We start from the raw sequence: 19,204 nt of genomic DNA on the forward strand, positions 1-19,204 counted from the left end.
TGTTCAATACTCTTAAAGAGTCAAAAGCATGATATTGTTGGCTCTGAAAAATATTTTTCGCAAAATCTACTCTCTCAAGAGTATAGTTTACTTCTACTCCCTAGGTCAGTGACCTAGGTCGGTGACCTACTTTGGAGATTTTTTTTCAATCTAAAATTTTGATAACCACTTTAGAATGAAATTTGAATTTTTTTCAAAAAAAAAAAAAAGGAAATTTGAGTTTTTCAGAAACTTAGATCTCCCTTTTAAAAAATAGACGGTTTCTACTCACTCTTAAGATATGATTTTTTTCAAGTACTTAGAGGATGTAATTAATATTTTTTTTTAATAGGAATAATCTATATTTTAAAGACGCTATATCCCCAAAATTTTGGGTCCTAAAACCAATCCTAGGTGCGTTTCACAGAGAATAAATGGCTGTATACTTTTTGAAGGATTATAATATCTTTTGGCTTTGGAAAAAATGAAAAAAAGACCTAAAATTTGTTGGTCAAAAAACAGAAGACCTAAAATTAAAAAATTTAGAGACTTTTTTAAATGGATGAAGTTTGTATAAAACCTAGGCTTTATGAAAACAAAATAAAGCCTCACCTCAAATCTTCATCCAGAAAAAACTTTCGGCAATGGAAATATCCATAATGGCCATTAAATCAATTTTCAACACTGATAATGTATTTTGAAACTAAAAAAATGTAGAGATACTGCACATCTATGAACATTTATTTTTTGGGCAAAATGGATGGGCTAGATGATTTAATAGAATATATATTATTTTTGAAGCTTGAAATCCTTCTTTTTCTTCATAACCATAATGTTCAAGCAAAAATAATCGATGTAAAAGTTTTTCAATACTTGAATTGCAATTTTTGATGAGTTATACGGTGAGGCTTTACTTATTTTGAAAGGGATGAAGCCCTATCAAACTATTTTCCTAAAACAGGTATTTACATCAATTTTTTTGCTTTTAAAACTAGAAAAAGTTTATATAAGGTTGCAACCTTACCTCTGCAGCTACAGATGCACCTCAAAAACCTATCAGAAAAGATAGTTTTATTGTTGAAAACCTTTTGATTGGTCATCTCGACATCGAGTTATATGATCATGAAAAATAAAAATATTTTAAGTCTAAAAAATAGGGCATTTTATGATATATTATCTACACCGTCCATTTTCAATATTTTCATATGTTTATAGATCTACTTGAATTTAACTATTTTTAAATTTCAAAATTTTATAATTAGATATAAAAATAGATTTTGAGATAATCTTAATAACATTTTACATCAAAATTATATACTAGGACAAAATTTGAAAGTGCACCTTTTCTCTACAGCTACGGATACATCCGTATGCCAACTGCATTTTTTAAAACTTCATCATTTGACTGTCTAATTGCAAACAACTCAAAATTTTTTCACAAAATAATTCACTTGAAAAGAGGACGTCTCTCTCGAATTCAATTGAATGCCAGTCCAAGATAAAGCTCTGAAAGCTTTTCCTAAACTCTATTTTCTCATGAACTTTTTCTTATAGTAAAAGTATTTTCCTGTGCACTTTCTCACTCCTCCCAACAAAGATCCTCTCTCTCTCTTTCCACATACCAAACATACCTAGGAAAAGTATCTGGTAAGTAGGCCGGCTTACCTATTTATATGCAGGGCCCCTTCAAATTCGATGGATCTTATACTTTTTGCTTTATAATTTTTTAATAAATTAATTAACATTTTTATACATATTTTTAAGTGGAACAAGTTTATATAAGGCTGCAACTTTAAAAATGTAGAACTACATATGCACTTCAAAAATCCATGGAAAAAGTTGTTTGAGATGAATGGTTAGGAAAAAATAATGGATTTTGAATTCCAGAAATGATGCACACCTTAAAACACATTATCTAGACCATTCATTTTTAATATTTTCATATGTTTATAGATCTACTTGATTTTAATCATTTTTAAAGTTTAAAATTTTATAATTAGATATGAAAATAGATTTTGAGATAATCTTAAGAATATTTTTACATATGATCAAATTTGTAGGTGCGCCCTAAATAAATTGTTTAAGGTTGCAACCTTATGGAAACCACACCCCTTTTAAATATTGGCATCATCGGTCCACTAATGATTGATCACAATCAGATCAGTCCCTTCAACAGTTATGATCGATCGGATCTATCCCTTCAACGGTTCGATAACAAGTCCGGTCCGTATAGCAACCCATTACCCCCTCTACAAAAAAACAAAACACACTTTACAAAGCATTACATTCTCCAAAACACTGGTACAAAGAGAGAGATTACTTTTGAATGACATAGAAGATTTTCCAAAGCAAAATACAAACAAAGGAATAATATACAACTATTCATTACTTATCCATTATTGAGTACTCAATTAGTCAAGATTCATGCTTAATTCAATATTCTTTTAAAGTTGGACTTATGACCTTATTGAGTGTATGGTCCTTAATAGCAGGGAACGGCCGGCAGATCAGTATTCATGTAGCCAACCCCAATTAATTGGAAAAAAGAAGGCTTACTCGAAGGTTTACAAAAAAATGTGGATAGGAATGCCCAAATTGGGCAGGCCCAACAAAATTGAAATCATCTCTTATCTCTTCCCTAATCTGGGCAGCCACAACAAAATTGAGAGCATCTCCATCTCTCTCACTCTTTCTTTCTCTCTCAACATGCAACATAGCAAGTACCTACACAAACATAAGCCATGCATATGAACATAATATGTACATGTTCATATACATACATACATGCATTGTGCCATATATACCTGCATGTATGTATCATGTAGAGAGCTTGGAGAGGATCTTCCCCTCTTCTTCAGCCAGTCTTATGTGGAGGCGTGATAAGTGATCATGAAGCTCAACGAATAAAGTCTTCAATACTTCTCTTTTCTCGTACGCCTGGTCATCCTTTGTGACAACCTTTAATTTCTTGCAAGCCTCTCCTTTAATTCTTAACTCATCTCTCCTGTAATACAAAAAAATTGGAGGGATAGCAAATAAACAAGAGGAATACAACACAGAACCACTTCCAACAGAGCCATGGAAAAAGGCTAGTAATTTTTTCCAAAATCATACTAATATCAACAAGGTGAAAATAGGTTGGACCCGGGATAAGGCCGACTTGAGCCAGACCTAGGATCCTACCCAGGATCGAACCTACAAAAAATTAAGTTGCCCAACCCCACCCTGTCAATGGGTCAGGCTGGGCCAATAGATACCACTTTAATCCATTAAAAGAAAAAAAGAAAAGAAAAGAAGGCCGGGACCTTGACCCAAGACCAAGCCAGCCTGGATGTCAAGTTTATGCCTAGGCTGTTGGGCCAAATTTAGCGGCCTGGGTTGTTTAGACCTAGGTCGCCTGGCCCATTGTCACCCTTAATATTAACAATAACTTATTCATAATATTTGGATCTGCATGCAGATCCAAAAAATATACATGGGATTCAAATCTCGGATCGAAACCCTATCGGATTAAAAAAAAAAAAAATTTATATGTTATTTTATATTTATAAAATAATATAAATAATATACAACAAAATATAGAATATAAAAAATATGTATATATAATGTAATATAGAATATTTTAATAACTACGTCGGATGCGGATCGGATCCACCTTCTCCAAAACATTCAAATAGCAATTTTATTTGTGAGAGAACTGTAATGCCACCAAACATGAAGGAAATGACTATCATGCCATCATATTATTTGCAAAAAATCAAGAACCTTGAGTGTATGGGTGCTTCATAATTAATCAGAGCTGTCTATTTCATGGTCACGAGTCACAAAAGTTGCATACTAGAATTAACTTCAACACTAGACCTCAGGATCTGACGACCTGAAAATGAAATCTCTTACAGTTGTTCCTGGCCTCCAGTCCTTTTCAGTAATCACCCAAGGCCTGCCAAAAAAGCGATTCGCACAAGTCCATGATAATAAAAAGGAACAAACTTTTAATTGTAGACTGCAGTAAATAAAAGACATGAACATCAGCATTCTAGAGCCAATTTGTGCACAAGTTTGATTGGAATTTACAAAGTAAAATATAAAATAAAAATATAAGCAGAAATTACTGGGGTCACAGCTATCATAGCAGAACTGATAGATACCCCTAAAGTTAAAAACAAGATTTTCATTGGTTATCAAAAACTTGAAGGCAAGTTTAAATGGGCGAAGAAACTGAAAAAAAATAATAATAATAAAAAATACAAACTTCAGTTTATAATGAGATAAAATGTAGCTAACCAATTGATGGTAACATAAACAAGGTTTCCATATATAGAACCACCCATCTACCAAAAGTTAATCCTTCATCAGCTTTTGGGGGTCAAGTTTCCCTGAATAATCCATCCCACTTTGCATGTTTAGTGAATGAACTTACTGAATCCTCGATTAACCTACAAGAACATAAAATAAAAGAAAATATCTACTTTAAGCTTTGACTATAGGATGTTGATCAGGTGGGTGGCCCTCCCACCAGGATAAGGTGGGCCATCCCCCTCCAACCATTGCATTGGATTGATTAGGCGATACCCACCATTCAGAGTGTTGTGGGATAGATTCTCATGGCAAGGTCTCCTACAAGACCATTCACTTCCCCTTACTCTCTCATTTTCAGCTCAATTCTCTCCCTTAAATTTGTATGCACAGCTCGAAAGAGACGGTAACCTTACCCATCTCGGTGCAGAATGGAAGAAGTTCATACCAATGTTTCTAATCCTTCAATGTGGCATGCTCTCTTCCTCTAAACCTTCCTCAGGTGCCTCTTATTTCTTCCCCCACCCTCATAGTGTGAAGCTGATCAAATCTTATTTATGCAGCAATTTTACTTAATCCCCACTCCTCACAGACTCATTCTCGTTCAGCAACAAAAACCAGAGCACTTGCTTTTTGCATACTATATTCCATTAGTTGGTAAATTTGAGTGGATAATACCTTTTTCCTTTTGTTTTCATAAATCTTGTTTGTAATCAGTGAATGCAAGCAATATTATTCGGAAATAGATAAGTTCTTCAGCGGATCACCTACCAAATTTAGTTTACTGACGGTGGAGTTTCTCTATTCTAAAATGGCATTTGACTGAAGTGAAATTCTTTCTAGAGACCTCAGAGGCAATTAGGGCCCCGTAAACAACCAAATAAACTAGAGTCACTGTTCCATAATGGAATGATAGCCACATAACATGTCATACAAAGAAAGTATTTCCCTACTTCCAAGCAACTAAGCTAAGACCACAAATGTGATGTTGTGAGCTATGGCTTGTTAGGAACCAGGCAGCAATAAGAAATAGGACTGCTCACTTAATTCAGCCAGGTTAATCATGAAAAAACAGGAAATGTGGCATCCAGTTAGGCCACTATTATTTGGATTGGCTACCAAGCAGGATTCAAATCAAGATTACCATATTTTCAAATTATATAAATCATCATCAACATGTATGCCTTATCCCATTATTTGGGGTCAGCTTTTCAGATTATATAGATATAACTGAAATTTTTTTAGCAACCAATAAAATATTGACTATTTTGATAATGCATCACGATATGGGCCCTGCTTCAATTGAAGATTTTCACCGTCCAACAACAATGTAATATCAAGAAATCTATGGCAAGTACAACACCATCATAGCCACTGAATAAAACTCATAGCAGATTGGGTCGATGACAATATGAAAAAAGAGGAAATGACAATGAACAAGATCAAACATAAAACAAATTGGCCGAAAATAAATAACAAAGAAGAAGACCAAGTTGTGACTATATCCACGGGCAAAGATATCAATGATTATACTATTGCAGCTCGAAAAAAGTAGAAGATGGCTCTCCCTGATAAATCTCTCCATCGAAGCAAAAACACATAAATCCCTTATATACTATTTCGAACCTAACTTAACCGCAGAGTAACATATCCATATGGTAAACGTACAACACAATTAGGGCTAGGGGCAGGAGGGCCCAGGATCAACATAGGATAAACATTAGGTTACACATGAGAATTCACGACAATGTCACTATCAATTGTAAAGCATACCAAACTCTTTGTTCAAATGAAATGCATTGGGTGACACAATTTGCCAAAACCCTAACATAACAAAGACAAGGATATGTCGAGGAAGAGAGAGAGAGAGAGAGAGAGGGTGTAAAAGAATATAATCAGGAATAATCATACCTTCCGTTTGAGGACATGACCATATGATCAGGGTTATATAGCAAACTATACACCTTCATAAAGCTCTCTTGGTTTTCCAAAAAAATAGCTCCCCTTGCATAATGCTCTGTTGACAAGCTATTGTTCGACACAAAACAAAGGTTTGCTCATAAATGAAATCCATGATATCTAGAGCTGATAGATCTGTCTCCAAATTCTCAATCAAGATAACAAAATACGTGCTTATGGTTTCATGAGTTTCACTAGAGACATTCATACCTCGACAATCATTACGGCCCTTTAACTTTTCCCTACAGAAGTCATGCTTAACCAGATTTCTATTCTCATCATCACAAGAGTAATAGTCAAAAGACTTTCTACTGCCACAAAGGTTTCCATCCTTCTCATTTCCACTTGTCAAGTCTGACACTCTGTTATCTCTTTCCAGGGCTTCTTTCTTTATACTGTTGGAGGGACAGTTGCAGTTATATGGTAATCCATCCTTTCTATTCTTAAGATCAGGGCCAACTGGTTCATGGGGCAGGCATTTGTTGTCACAAAATTGAGAACTAGATAAAGGTCGATTCCTAGGCTTCTTGGAATTTGAGCTAAATTTTTCTTTGCATTTCATTATAAAATTTTCCAATATGGTATTAGTCCTAGGATTTTGAGGTTGCAGCAAGCAAATATCCTCTACATGGATGTTTTCCCTTTTACCGGATTGTGGACCATGTTGCCAGATAACAGAAAAGGTACATTGGCAAATCTCTTCTCCATATTCAAATATATGTTCACAGTGGCCTACCTGAAAAGAGAAGACAACTTTGAGAACCCGTACGTAAACACCTGAAAACATGAAAAATATATAATAAACAATTGAAACTAATGGTCCAAATGTTTTTTTAATAGAACTATTATTTTTAGTTTTTATAATTTATTTATTTATTCATATTCATGATCTCCACGTTAGAGATTACATATCCTTAAAAATTAAGTCCAAAAATCCTTAAAAGTTTCCTTATTTCATTTCTATAATATAATGGTCATTTACCCTCAAGGCCTAAACTAGGCTTAATTCGGTTCAAGGTGATTTAAAATTATATTTTATATTTTTAGATTATGAAAAAAGTTGGATTTCTGACCACTTTTTAGCTGACCAAATTAGTCGCTGTTATCCAATTGCGCAAATCTTGGCTAACTCAAAGATTCAATATTTTTTTAAATTAAAAATAAAGAAAATTATCGTTAATATACTCAAATTTTAATAAAATTTGAAAAAAAAACCCTCAAATTCTCAATACCTTGCTCGCTTCTTTTTTTTCTCATTTTGGATTTTTTTGAACGAAAATACTTTTTACGATAGTCTATATACCGTAAATAGAATTATGGTAATTTAAATATCGTAATGTTTACAAAAGCCTATACGGTAATATATATACGGTTATAAAGAAGAGAGTTTATATGGTAATATAATTACTGTATTACTTTGGCATGATATTACGGTTCTAGTATACCGTAATACTTCATTCAAATTATACGGTAATATGGTTACTGAATGTGCTGAAACGTCTACCGCGGCTGAGCAGTGTATGCAGCAAATGTGTATTGTATTACCCACTGATTTATTATGCGAAGATAAAGGAATAACCACATGTAGATAATGGTTACTAGAGAGAGGAAGTCTTTTCTTTGTAATGGTTACTTTGCGCATAAAATACATCATTATTGCACTGCAATGCTATTTGAAGATTCAACTAAAAAAAACTCACAACCTACACCAAATCTTCAAATGCCTTGTATGCATACTGAAATTTATTTCAAGAATTTATGCAACAATGTGTCCTCATCACATCAAATTGAAGAAGACAACAACAACAATGATGGAAGTAGAGCATTACGGCATTAAGAATACCGCAAAGATATTACGGTATTCTATATACCATAATATAAATTCAAAATATTATGGTATTCTTTATATCATAATACTAACTCAATGTATAACAATATTTATATTACCATAAAAAGTATAAGTATTAAGATAGAAAGACTACCATAAAGGGTATTTTCATCCAAAAGCTAACAAAAATTGAGAAAAAAAGGTGTAGGCAAGGTTTTGAAAAGTTCAGAATTTTTTTCATTTTTATTAAAATTTAGGTATATTAACAATGATTTCCCTAAAAATAAAAACAAAAATCCGACATTCCTTTTGAGTGACATAAATAAACAAAACGTTATAATATATACTTATTTTCGGTTGCAATTTGTATAAGGCCGCATACTTACTTATAGAAGCAAAGTTAGTCATTATAGTTAAATGACATAAATTAAATGCCTTTTAAGATGGGTGTGGTTTCTACAAGGTCGCAACCTTAAACAATCAAATTAAGGCACACTTCCAAATTTTAATATAACATGTATTTTTGATGTAAAACCCTCTTAAGATTATCTGAAAATCTATTTTCATATTTAATTATAAAATTTAAAACTCCAAAAATGGTAAAAATCAAATAAATCTATAAATATATAGTAATGATCGTATACGACCCTCCCACACACCCCAAAAGATCATTAAATTTAACACAAATATCTAAAAAAATTATCATATGGATATGAAACTTCACTTTTCACTTTTCTAAAGATCTGTATCAAATTTAATAATGATCCTTTGAAGTACTACACACATAAGTGTGGAAAAGTTTTATAGGATCATTACTCATAAATATATAAAAATCTTGAAAATGGACAGTGTAGATAATTTATTGTAAATTACACTATTTTTTGGACTCGGAATCTCTTCGTTATTTCGTATTCATATATCTCGAGATCGAGATGATCAATTAAAGAGGTTTTCAACATTGTAACAATGTTCTACGATGGATTATTGAAGTGCATCTATAATTCTACATTTTAAAGTTGCAACCTTATATAAACTTTTCCCTTTTAATATTGACACATCTTTTAAGATAGTGTCAAATCTACATCGTTTAAATAAAATAAATTTATAATGTTACTTCATTGCAATCTTGCATAAATTTTTTCTGTTTATTAATATTGACTTGAGACCCATTGATAATGAAACTCTAAACATCACTTTGTTACACTTGACCATTAGACCCGGGATGCTGTTCTCAATCAGTCTGAATGTACTCCAATATTTAGCAATTAAAAAAAAATAAAAAATTCCATGATCATATGGAGATGTCTCTTCCAAAAAGCCCTGCAATTCCTTTGGCAGGATTGCTCTGCTTCACAATCGATTCACCCACTAAAACCTGCAAGATCCGTTCGGCAAAAGGAGTGAGATGAAAACTAGATTTAGTAACACATATATGCCTCTCCCTCTCTCCTTCACATACACACACATATGCCTCTCTCTCCCATGCCCCCTCTCTCTCTCTACCATTGTATGGTCATGCACTCTTTCTCAACTATGTTATGGTATACTCTCTCATAGAGTTCGCAATAGGCCGGGCCTGCACTGAAAAACTAGGGCCTAGGCCACAAAATGTGGCCCAAGGGCCAGGCTGGCCCTATATTTTTGTTTTAAATTTTCTTTGTTTTTATTAGGCATGGGCCAGGCGTTGGCTACAGCACCTTCAGCTTGGCCCAGGCTAGGGCCAGCCCTATAGAGACCGGGCCTCAGCCTCAGCCCCAGCCTGACCTATTACCAGTCCTACTCTCTCTCTCTCTCTGTAGAAACCTGAGCCTAAGAGATGGAGAAAAAATCTACATATGAACCAAGCATCCAAATTGGCAAAGACGCAACAACTAACAAAGAAGAAATTTGGAACGACTTCTCCCAATGCACCATGCTTACCACCAGTTCTATTGGAAACCACTGCACCTGACTAAGCGGGAAAACACACAAAACTGAACAAAAAAACAGACTCGAGATATCATTGGAAACTTCAAAAGGCAAAAAATTAGGTTCATTAATTATTTAGAGTGAGTTACAACTGAGAGGACATACTGCTTTGACTCCAGCTTCTTGCACATACTCGATATCTTCAGGTGTAAACAGCCCAGATTCCCCAACCACCTGTACCAGAGAAACCCAAACATCCATCGATCCAATTCTCGAAAAGAAAACAAGTAATTGAAACAAGACCATTAACCAGTAATGGAACCAACATATATTATTTTTTGTTTTCAACAAGCAAGCTCTTAAATTTTCATAAAAAGAACAATAGAAGTAGGTCTTGGATTGTAACAAATATGCTTTACGACATGAGTTTTAGGATGTTTAACAAATAATTATAATTCACAAACTTAGAACTATGGGGACAAGGCAGAACATAGTAGCAGCATGCTGCTTGTTTCAGCCATATGATATTAGTGTTCTCTTGTGGTGTGCTATTCAACTTTCTTATGAGTAACTTACACCATAAACTAAACTCTTAAGGTCGAGAACCATGAGTTAAATGCATCATGGGCTCTAATGGAGACCATGAAGTCTCAGCATGCCACAAAAATCCAAGTAAGGTGAGGAATCTAACATACAATTATATCTCTTTGCTTTATCATTTGTCCTCTGTCTCCTTGAAGAAGCTTCTTCGAGTTGCTTATATCAACTTGAAATGTTCCTGCAAAAGGCTCAAATAACATAAGCTTTTTTGTATATTGCATAGATCAGGCACAGATCAAAATATTTGGTCAAGAACATTGCCCAACAACAATTTTCTCGGGTCAGTCACAATTTACTGTTGCAACTGTTTACAGAACTGCCTAACATGCTGCAATTTTCAAAACAAAAGAAGAAAAGTTTGCACAAAAAGCCTGCACAAAAATCTGAAGGCTTTTTTATTTGATTATCATCACTATAATCTTTGTGCCATTTACCATAATCCTAGTCCCAAATGTCCTGAAAGAATTGTAGTCCTAATTGAACCATCTGACAACATTCAAAAACGAAGGGGAAAAAAAGAAATCGAATTAAGACTCAGTTCAGCAATGGAAATATATCAATGACAAGAACTCCAGAATTTATTACAGTGATAACACTGCAATGGCAATGTTCTTCTATGCAATCCGAAAAATAATACTAGTCACCCCAAAATGGTGAAACAAATCCAACATGTAACTTGGAGCTTTTGTGTCATATAAAATCCCTAAAAGCTTCTGAGATGGAAATCAAAATCCACACCGTTCAGATAGTCATGAAAGGTTAATATACCAAGACATGCAAATCCACCAGTACTGTCCAGACAGACAGATTTAGAGTGCCATTTAGATTAAAAATCTAATCCTGCTTTTTGATAAGCTAATCCTGTATCATTCAGAAATCTAGCTTGATCCTCATCCAATATACACAATTATCTCAAAAGATAAGACGGAGAGTATGACAAACACCAGGGAAAAGGTGGGTCAACAGTGATTTCCTAGAGCTATGTTTCCGGATATGTCAAAAATACCGATAAAGAAATCCATTGAAACAATGGAACAATCAAAACTTTTTTCTGCTTTTCTGTTTGAAAGTGAACAATCAAAACCTGAAAAGTAAAGTAAGAACCATAGAGTTAAGGATGTATTAGATTACCTAGATCACGGTTATTGATACCAATTAATTGGATGCCATCTATTGCCAGCACACGATCCATTTCTCTTTCATCATGAACCTATACAAAAGATATAAAATGATACAGCATCAAAAAATCAACAATAAAAAGTAGAAGAAGATATAGCATCAGAACGTTATCACTGTAGCATTATGATATATGATATCTACAATACTAAACTTTGGCCATCCTTTCAAGCTGCATGCAAACTGACATCGAACTACCACCCAGATGCCCAGGATCAGCATGGCACATACGATGGCTTTATAAATGGAAGCATTTTATTTGAAACATGGCCATTGAAATAGCAAGCAGTTGATCTTAGCCATCTCAGCACCGCTGAGTCTCAACATAAAATCCAAAGCAAGAAAAACAAAGACAAATATGTCTGTTAAGCTCCCTTATAGTGGTAAACAACTCTATATGATGTAGATGTTCAGGTTTTGAAATTTCCTATATTCAATTTATTCATGGATTGTCCAAACAGCATCAATGAAACACATGGAAACACTTCACAAACCTCAATCAGTGCTGCCAAGCCAAGTTTCTCACAGATCTTTGTCATATATTTGATGTCAGCATCAGGTAACACAGCAGCAATTAGAAGAACTGCATCTGCACCTTTTGCCCGAGCATAGTAGATTTGCCATGCATCGATAATGAATTCTTTACATAAAAGAGGGCACTGCATTTCGGCTCCCATGTTAGCAGCGGACTGAGAAAATAGGTTAAAAAGTGCAATGAAAAAAGCTTTCGGTGAAACATACCGACATAGGACTAGAAATTATTGGTTCAAATAAAATGTGCAAGAACATATCAGTATCAGTGGCATTCAATAGATACAGGATGAGTAAACAAGGCTTATAGGTTGTAAGACCAGACCTTTACTCCGGCATTCCGGATAGCCTCCAGATTCTCAAAGCTACCCTTCAAACCAGAAGAAAGTACAGTAAGATTAATGAAAAGGAATGAAGACCATGAAACCAACTTTACTCAACTACAATCTGCTAAAAAGACTTTAGTCAAGTTTCAGTCATTCAGTACAAAAACAATATACATAGGCATTGACAAAAGGTTCAGCAAGTACCTGGAAATATTTCTCATCTGTTAAAACGCTAAGGCAAGCTGCTCCACCTTTCTCATAAGCTTGAGCTATTTCAACCTGTAAGAAATCAAGAACTCATTTGTAAGAATAATTGGCATTATTACATATGTAGAGAAGCACGTGGAAACAAAATTCAGACAGCTCCCAGTAACATAACATTATGTGGACTCAAATCATGAAGAGAGCAAAAACAGTCAAAACAGATACAGAAGTATGGCATATAATAAAAAGAAAACATCTATGAAATTTACAGCCTTTATGTTTGAAAAATATTAAAAACCACCAAGTAAAAGTCACCAACAGAGGAAAGAAGAACAAATGCCTTGAATAACCATAAAAGCAAGGGTGAGTTTAGGTTGCCTCCATGGACTCATGCACCCGAATAATTCCATCTTGCAGATGAATTCACAATCTAAAACTCGAAAGGTAAAACCATCTTGACCTCCTTGATCAAGAATCTGGGGGGGAAAATAAACTCCGTGCCTTTAAATGGTCTTTGAACCCATCTATTTCAATTCTTCAAAGATTATCAAATCAGGATTATTTTTGGAGTTCCAAATTCCTGAATCTCAGGCAGCAATGGAACTGCAAAGATTTGGGGTGTTGTTGAGTCCTAAAATCAGGAGAAAGCCAATGTATGAGCCCATGGATGCACAAAATGCTTTTTTTAAATGTATTGCCTCATGTTTTTCTCACAGTAAAAACCATGAATGCAATAAACTTACGGTAACATCCAATCCTCGACCACTAAGCATGACATCATCATCATTCGAGCCTTATCCCAACTATTTGAGATGGGCTATACGAATCATGTTTGACCATTCCACTCCATTAAGGGCCATACCCTCAGTCAAATCATAAATCACCATATCACTTCTCACTACTTCCATCGATGCCCTTTTGGGACTTACACATTTAGATTCTTCCACTTGACCCAAATCACCCCTCCCAACTGATTCTGTTCCAGGTCGATGTTGCACATGACCAGACCACCTAAGTCGACTTTTCCTTGTCTCATCACCTATTAGAGCTATCCCTTAGTTCCCTTGGATGTATTTATTATGAATGCTATCCTTCCTGGTCTATACTCATTTTAGCTATACTCATTTGATGAATATGATATATCTTGACCGCCGAACATTCCGTCCATAAAGAATAACTGGTTTTAACGCCGTCCTATAGAACATCTCCATCAGTTTCGTTGGTATGCAACTATCACATAAGAATCCAAAAGCACATCTCCACTTCGTCCACCCAGCTCTAATTTTGCTTCATCATTTTTTCAGGACCTTCTTGTCCATCAATATTAACTAATTCCTTGTTTCTAATCCAATTATTACTAAACTTGCATTCCATATATTATGTCTTAGTCCAACTAATTTTAAAACCTTTAGATTCTAGAGCATCCCTCCAAAGTTCCAAACTCTGCATTGATGTCGTCTCTAAACTCTTCAAACAACGCTACGTCATGTATAAATAACATACACCACAATACCTCATCCTATAGATGCTTAGTTAACTCGTCTATAACTAAAGCAAAGAGATATGTGCTCAATGCTAACTCCTGGTGTGGGCTTACTTGTTGCCCCCACACTAGTTAGCACTCCCTCGTACATATCTCTCACCATGTCAATATATCCTTTGGATACTCCCTTCCTTTCCAACGTCAACCATAAATCTCTAGGTACCGTATCATATACTTTCTGTAAATTAATAAAAGACCATATCGAGGTCTTTTTTCTTCTCCTTAAACCTCTCAATTAATTACCTAAGTAGGGAAATAGCCTCAATGGTTAACTTCCCCGGCACAAAATCGAACTGATTTTCTGATATACTTGTTTTATGTTGTAATCATTGCTCAATCACTCTCTCCCACAATTTCATAGTATAACTCAACCACTAGCCACGACATAAGTTTTTGCTTTCAACAAGATTCTAAATCCTAATAACAACAAATTGCAATCAAGGAACACATGAAAGACCACTAGTGCTCCTATCTTGTCAAAATGATCAGTATGTTCAGTTAAAAACAAAATAGACACTACTTTGATGATGTGCATCTTAGTTAAGTGGTCCTAAGTTGTACTTTATCCAAGTTTAGGTGTCCATCCCTCTAAAGGAAACTAAGCCACCAAAGAAAATTATCAATTGGATTTGCAAGTTACCGGATTGAAATCCTCCCTCAAGACTCCTCTACTTGGAGATGCCTTCTTCACTTCAGCTATCAAAGCCGGCAGCCTAGTTCGAAGATGGGAGGTCCTCAGAGCACCAATGAAATCTCTAACAGGTGGTGCATTGTCAAGAGCTCCCTTCAATTTCGCAAGGGGCCTTTTCTCTTTCATCTGCATATAACCAAGCAAAGCCATAATGATTGTCACTTTCATTGCAACTTAGTGGTTCAAAATTTGAACGTTTTGAAGTGCTATCTATGAACCCCAAATATTACAACAGGTTGTTTATCTTTCAACAGAATATAACTGAACAAAGTCACAATAATAATTGTCAAAGAGCCATCTGTTCCGATCTAGCAATACAAATCAAATCATTAAAAAATGAGCAGATGATACTGTGCAGAATCAACAGCTGCCTTCAATCTTGCAGATGGATTTAATTCAATATATTTATATAACCAAGCAAAGTCACAAGGATGATTGTCACAAATCCATTTATTGCCAAAAAAGTAAATACTATAACCTGATAGGGATACCCATCAATGAAGAAACCATAGCTCGGTCATGGAATTCGAGCCCTTGACGGTCCGAGTGACTAGGTCAAGTCCAACTTGACTCGCTCGAGACGGTACTGAGTCGCCTAAAGAGTAAAAGGAATTTAAAGAAAAGGGCAAACAAAATCCTAAGGAATTGGTAAATGTCAGGAAAAAGCAAAAATAATAATAAACAACATATATATAAAATAAAATAAGGTTTTCAAAAAACAGAAACTTGGATAAGGATCAGGTTCTCATAAAATTCACAGGAAAAATGAGAAAAAAAAAGAAAAAAATTAAAAATATAAAAACATAACAGTATATACAGAATTAATTATTAATCATTTACAAGTGATTTAGTCAAAGATTGAACCAATAATACATTAATGATAATTAATCAGAGGTATATTTTTAGTGAACTGAGTTGAGGGGTGTTCCGGACTCAGTAGCCTGCTGAGTCCAAGTGAAAAGGGAGAGTCTGAGTAGGCCCGAGATTTCTTAGACTGACATCATAGTCAATTGGGTCATCACAGTCAGATGAGATTATAGACAGTGATCGATAGAAACGTTGGGACTGTGGGACCAATTAGAACACGAAATGACCCCAATTGAAGGACCCAGTCTCTCCATTACCATCCACCATTTCATTGGATGGTGCTGAACCTATTGGGCTATGGCTCTCCCTTGTATTACAGTGTACTGACCTTTCATTGCAACTTAGCGAATAAATAATCAAACCATAACAAAGCAATGGGATTAAAAGACACCTGTGAAACTTCCACATCCTTATTCCAAACAATCTCCTCAAGAATGTTGCGAGGAGTGTTGCCCTCATTTTGCAAGCGAAATTCAAATGGACCCACATAATGCAATGGGGGGCCAGTTGGTGGTCTTCTTCTTATTCTGATGCCTTGGCTTGCATACAAATCGTCTTGCATGGCCCCATCTTCAACCTCCTCAGATTCAGAAAGTGTTTCTCCAGTAACATTCGCAGGGGCAATAGTGGTTGACGCATCACCAGAACTGGACTGTGATCACAAGGATAAATGATACACACAGTCAAAAGCATGTTCTCTTATATGCCAACAAGTAATTGAGATTGTTTAAAGTTTAGGGATTGTATATAATGAGACCACTTACCATACTTACAAGGAGGTCATAATCACTCCTAACCATTAAATGTCAAATTGGATAGCATAAGGTGCGTCACAAAGTTCGAGAATTATTTTTTTTTCCAAAATCTGAGTCTAGTCAATGACACATTGACAACCACCCGATTTAAAATCTGACGTTCAATAGTGATTGTGATTTGTGACATCTTTTCCTGAAGGTTTAAACAATGTGAACAACCCACATTTTGGTAAATTCCCAGAAAGGAAAATTTTATAAGTACATTTAACATTTGGGTTTCCATAGAAAATTCTCAGGAAATCTCAGGAAAAAGCTCAAAAACTTTATAAGAATGACAAAAACTGGTTTTCCGCATGTAATTCTAGATTAAGTTTGCATTCAAGCATACTTTCATATTCGAAAGAAACTATCCAAAAAAATAAAAAAGAAGGGAAGTATCTTGCAACATTCAGGAAAAAAATTGCTTTCTGAACAAAATCCTATGACATAAAATCCAAGGGATAAAATCCAAGGGATAATTGCCACTTTAAACCTAAGCAAATTAGTTAAAATCAAAGAACATACAAATGTCTTTTCTTGATAAGGAAAATCATTATATGTTTAAAGTTTAAATTTATGCATAAGAACGAGCGATCATACAGAGTTCTGTCCTTAATAACATACAAAAACTATCCCAGTGCAGGCCTCTCAACGCAAGCAATAGAAATAAACACCTGTAAACACAAAAAACTCAAATGGCTCCAGAATACCAATCCAAGGGTTTCACATTTGAAAATGCCCCTGAAAAATGAACTAATTGAGGAAAGAAAGAAGAAACATGAAAATTTGATTACCAGAAACCAACTAAGCCCTAAAAACTGGTTACAATGAAAGTAAATTCAATTTCAAAAGGAATGAAAGAAATACAAAATTCAACCAATCATACAGTCATATCCGCTACGATACCAGAGCTCCTGCAAACAAAAAAAGAGCAAGAAAAAAAACCAAATTTCCAAAAAAACAAAAAATAAGACTTTCAATTATCATAGAAAGCATTACCTGCTGTGCTCGTACGCTGAGAAGAGAGGGTTTCTTATAAAAGTCCGCCATTAAAACTCTGTAGCTGATCTTAACTGCTGTGTTATTTTTAAGGGAAATAGGCCTCAAGAAATAAGAATTAGGGCCGGTTGTTGCAGAGATCCCCTCCATTGTACACTCGAGCTTCCGCTGATTTGCCCTAAAGCGTTAGGGTTTTTGGTCTTAAATTGCATTAGAAGATTCCCCTTACAAATACGTTTCCTAAAATTGCAAATATTTTGCCCCAAAAAATAAATCTTTCCATGTAAGGAGCAAAAGGAGCAGAATCCACGAGTCGCAAGACAAACGGGAAAATGAAAATTTGAATAAAATGGGAAAAACAAATTTCTAATTGAGTGAAGTAAAATGACAAAATTACCCTTATGGATTAACGCGGGTCATCTTCTTCGCAGATTTCCGGCTCATGTTCTTAAGCAGAAGAACAATGGGGCGGGCCCGTGGGTCAGCTGTTCATGATGCCCATCGGGTTTGGCCGGGCCTTAATTTGAGGCTCATTAATTTAATGGGCCTGTATGCTTCAAGTAGTTTGGGGAAAGGAAATTGCTACAATGGGTCTAAAATATATTTTCATATTTATTATCATCCTAAATTCATATTTCCAATTAATTGGGATTGGGTGCACGAATTCTAGTATGTCATTTTGCTCTATTAAAAATCATACCGTCAGTGAGACTAAAAGTCCCCATATTTATTTTCATCATTAATTATAAAATTTGGAACTTAAAATTTGGTCTAAATCTGGTAGGGGTACATAAACACTTAAAATAGGCAGTCTAAAGAAAATGTTTCAAAATACACTATTTTTAAGATTTGAAATTTTTTTCTTTTCTCACATCTATAACATTAAAGGTCGAGATGATTGATTTATGAATTTTCCGACATGAAAAGTAGAACGGTTTCGTAAGGTATGATGCACAACTTTACTTCTTTTTTTGATATTTCAAAAGAATTTTGGCATTTCAACTCAAATGACAGGATAAACCTACTCTTTGGTCATCTTAAGTGCAGAGAAAAAGACGTTTATAGAAGTCAACCCATACTAGTAACTATAATCACATACAGTACATGGGGACACCATGAGAGGAAGAAGTTTTGGAGAAAAGAGATATTATTGTCCATTACATATATTAAGAGAGAGAGAGAGAGAGCGTTCTTATCCACAACTTATATTTAGAGAGAGAGAGCATTCTTATCCACAACATATATTTAGAGAGAGAGAGAGAGCATTCTTATCCATTAGATATACTTAGAGAGACAGAGAGCATTCTTATCTATTGCAAACATTTACACAGATACATGGAAGCGAAAGAATGGCATCGAGAGAGAGAACTATCAAGACAAAAAAAATCACTTTTTTAAATCCTGGATCAGTTACAAGAAGTTTTGGAGAAAGAGAGATTATTGTCCATTACATATTTTTAGAGAGAGAGAATTCGTATTCATTGCAAACATTTACACACGTAC

The 19,204-nt window shown here is 34.8% G+C and overlaps 2 protein-coding genes across 10 annotated transcripts; both read right to left on the reverse strand.

Moving 5' to 3' along the window:
• Positions 1 to 2,349: 2,349 nt before the first annotated feature.
• LOC148780247 (uncharacterized) lies at positions 2,350 to 8,113 on the reverse strand. 8 transcript variants are annotated; one of them, XR_016042206.1, is made up of 4 exons: positions 6,187 to 8,113; positions 3,745 to 3,919; positions 2,784 to 2,983; positions 2,350 to 2,703 (listed from the first exon to the last, which is right to left on the reverse strand). XR_016042206.1 is itself a non-coding variant. In XM_088849089.1 (4 exons), the coding sequence occupies exons 2-4, from the start codon at positions 6,243 to 6,245 to the stop codon at positions 2,797 to 2,799; spliced, it is 309 nt and encodes a 102-aa protein (XP_088705215.1). In that variant the 5' UTR covers positions 6,246 to 6,303; positions 6,445 to 8,113; the 3' UTR covers positions 2,350 to 2,796. The 8 variants fall into 8 exon arrangements, 2 of the variants coding, with proteins under 2 accessions (XP_088705215.1, XP_088705214.1); XM_088849089.1 differs by having other exon boundaries at positions 2,350 to 2,983; positions 3,857 to 3,919; positions 6,187 to 6,303; positions 6,445 to 8,113; XR_016042209.1 differs by having other exon boundaries at positions 2,350 to 2,983; positions 3,877 to 3,919.
• A 1,075-nt stretch (positions 8,114 to 9,188) lies between these two features.
• Positions 9,189 to 17,993, reverse strand: LOC18447601 (Aldolase-type TIM barrel family protein). 2 transcript variants are annotated; one of them, XM_088849090.1, is made up of 11 exons: positions 17,702 to 17,993; positions 16,300 to 16,560; positions 14,991 to 15,167; positions 12,808 to 12,882; positions 12,603 to 12,647; positions 12,241 to 12,405; positions 11,702 to 11,780; positions 10,666 to 10,748; positions 10,136 to 10,204; positions 9,983 to 10,035; positions 9,189 to 9,437 (listed from the first exon to the last, which is right to left on the reverse strand). In XM_088849090.1, exons 1-10 carry the CDS (start codon positions 17,849 to 17,851, stop codon positions 9,991 to 9,993), a joined length of 1,149 nt encoding a protein of 382 aa, XP_088705216.1. In that variant the 5' UTR covers positions 17,852 to 17,993; the 3' UTR covers positions 9,189 to 9,437; positions 9,983 to 9,990. The 2 variants fall into 2 exon arrangements, with proteins under 2 accessions (XP_088705216.1, XP_006857757.2); XM_006857695.4 differs by lacking the exon at positions 9,983 to 10,035.
• Between the last annotated feature and the right edge of the window lie 1,211 nt (positions 17,994 to 19,204).

Source organism: Amborella trichopoda, chromosome 10 (assembly GCF_054954075.1).
Source record: "Amborella trichopoda isolate Santa Cruz 75 chromosome 10, AtrichopodaSantaCruz75HAP2 v2.0, whole genome shotgun sequence".
Lineage (NCBI taxonomy): Eukaryota > Viridiplantae > Streptophyta > Magnoliopsida > Amborellales > Amborellaceae > Amborella > Amborella trichopoda.

What these genes read in the sequence shown, in the direction of transcription:
- LOC148780247 (XM_088849089.1), bottom strand. Translation starts at nt 6,245, where the DNA reads ATGAAGGTGTATAGTTTGCTATATAACCCTGATCATATGGTCATGTCC. An exon ending in GTCATGTCCTCAAACGGAAG is followed by an intron (nt 3,920 to 6,186) that starts GTATGATTATTC and finishes CTTTTTTGGCAG; the next exon opens with GCCTTGGGTGATTACTGAAA. An exon ending in GTAAGAGATTTCATTTTCAG is followed by an intron (nt 2,984 to 3,856) that starts GTCGTCAGATCC and finishes TTTGTATTACAG; the next exon opens with GAGAGATGAGTTAAGAATTA.
- LOC18447601 (XM_006857695.4), bottom strand. Translation starts at nt 17,851, where the DNA reads ATGGAGGGGATCTCTGCAACAACCGGCCCTAATTCTTATTTCTTGAGG. An exon ending in TCAGCGTACGAGCACAGCAG is followed by an intron (nt 16,561 to 17,701) that starts GTAATGCTTTCT and finishes TTGTGATCACAG; the next exon opens with TCCAGTTCTGGTGATGCGTC. An exon ending in TCCGGAATGCCGGAGTAAAG is followed by an intron (nt 12,406 to 12,602) that starts GTCTGGTCTTAC and finishes GCCGAAATGCAG; the next exon opens with TGCCCTCTTTTATGTAAAGA.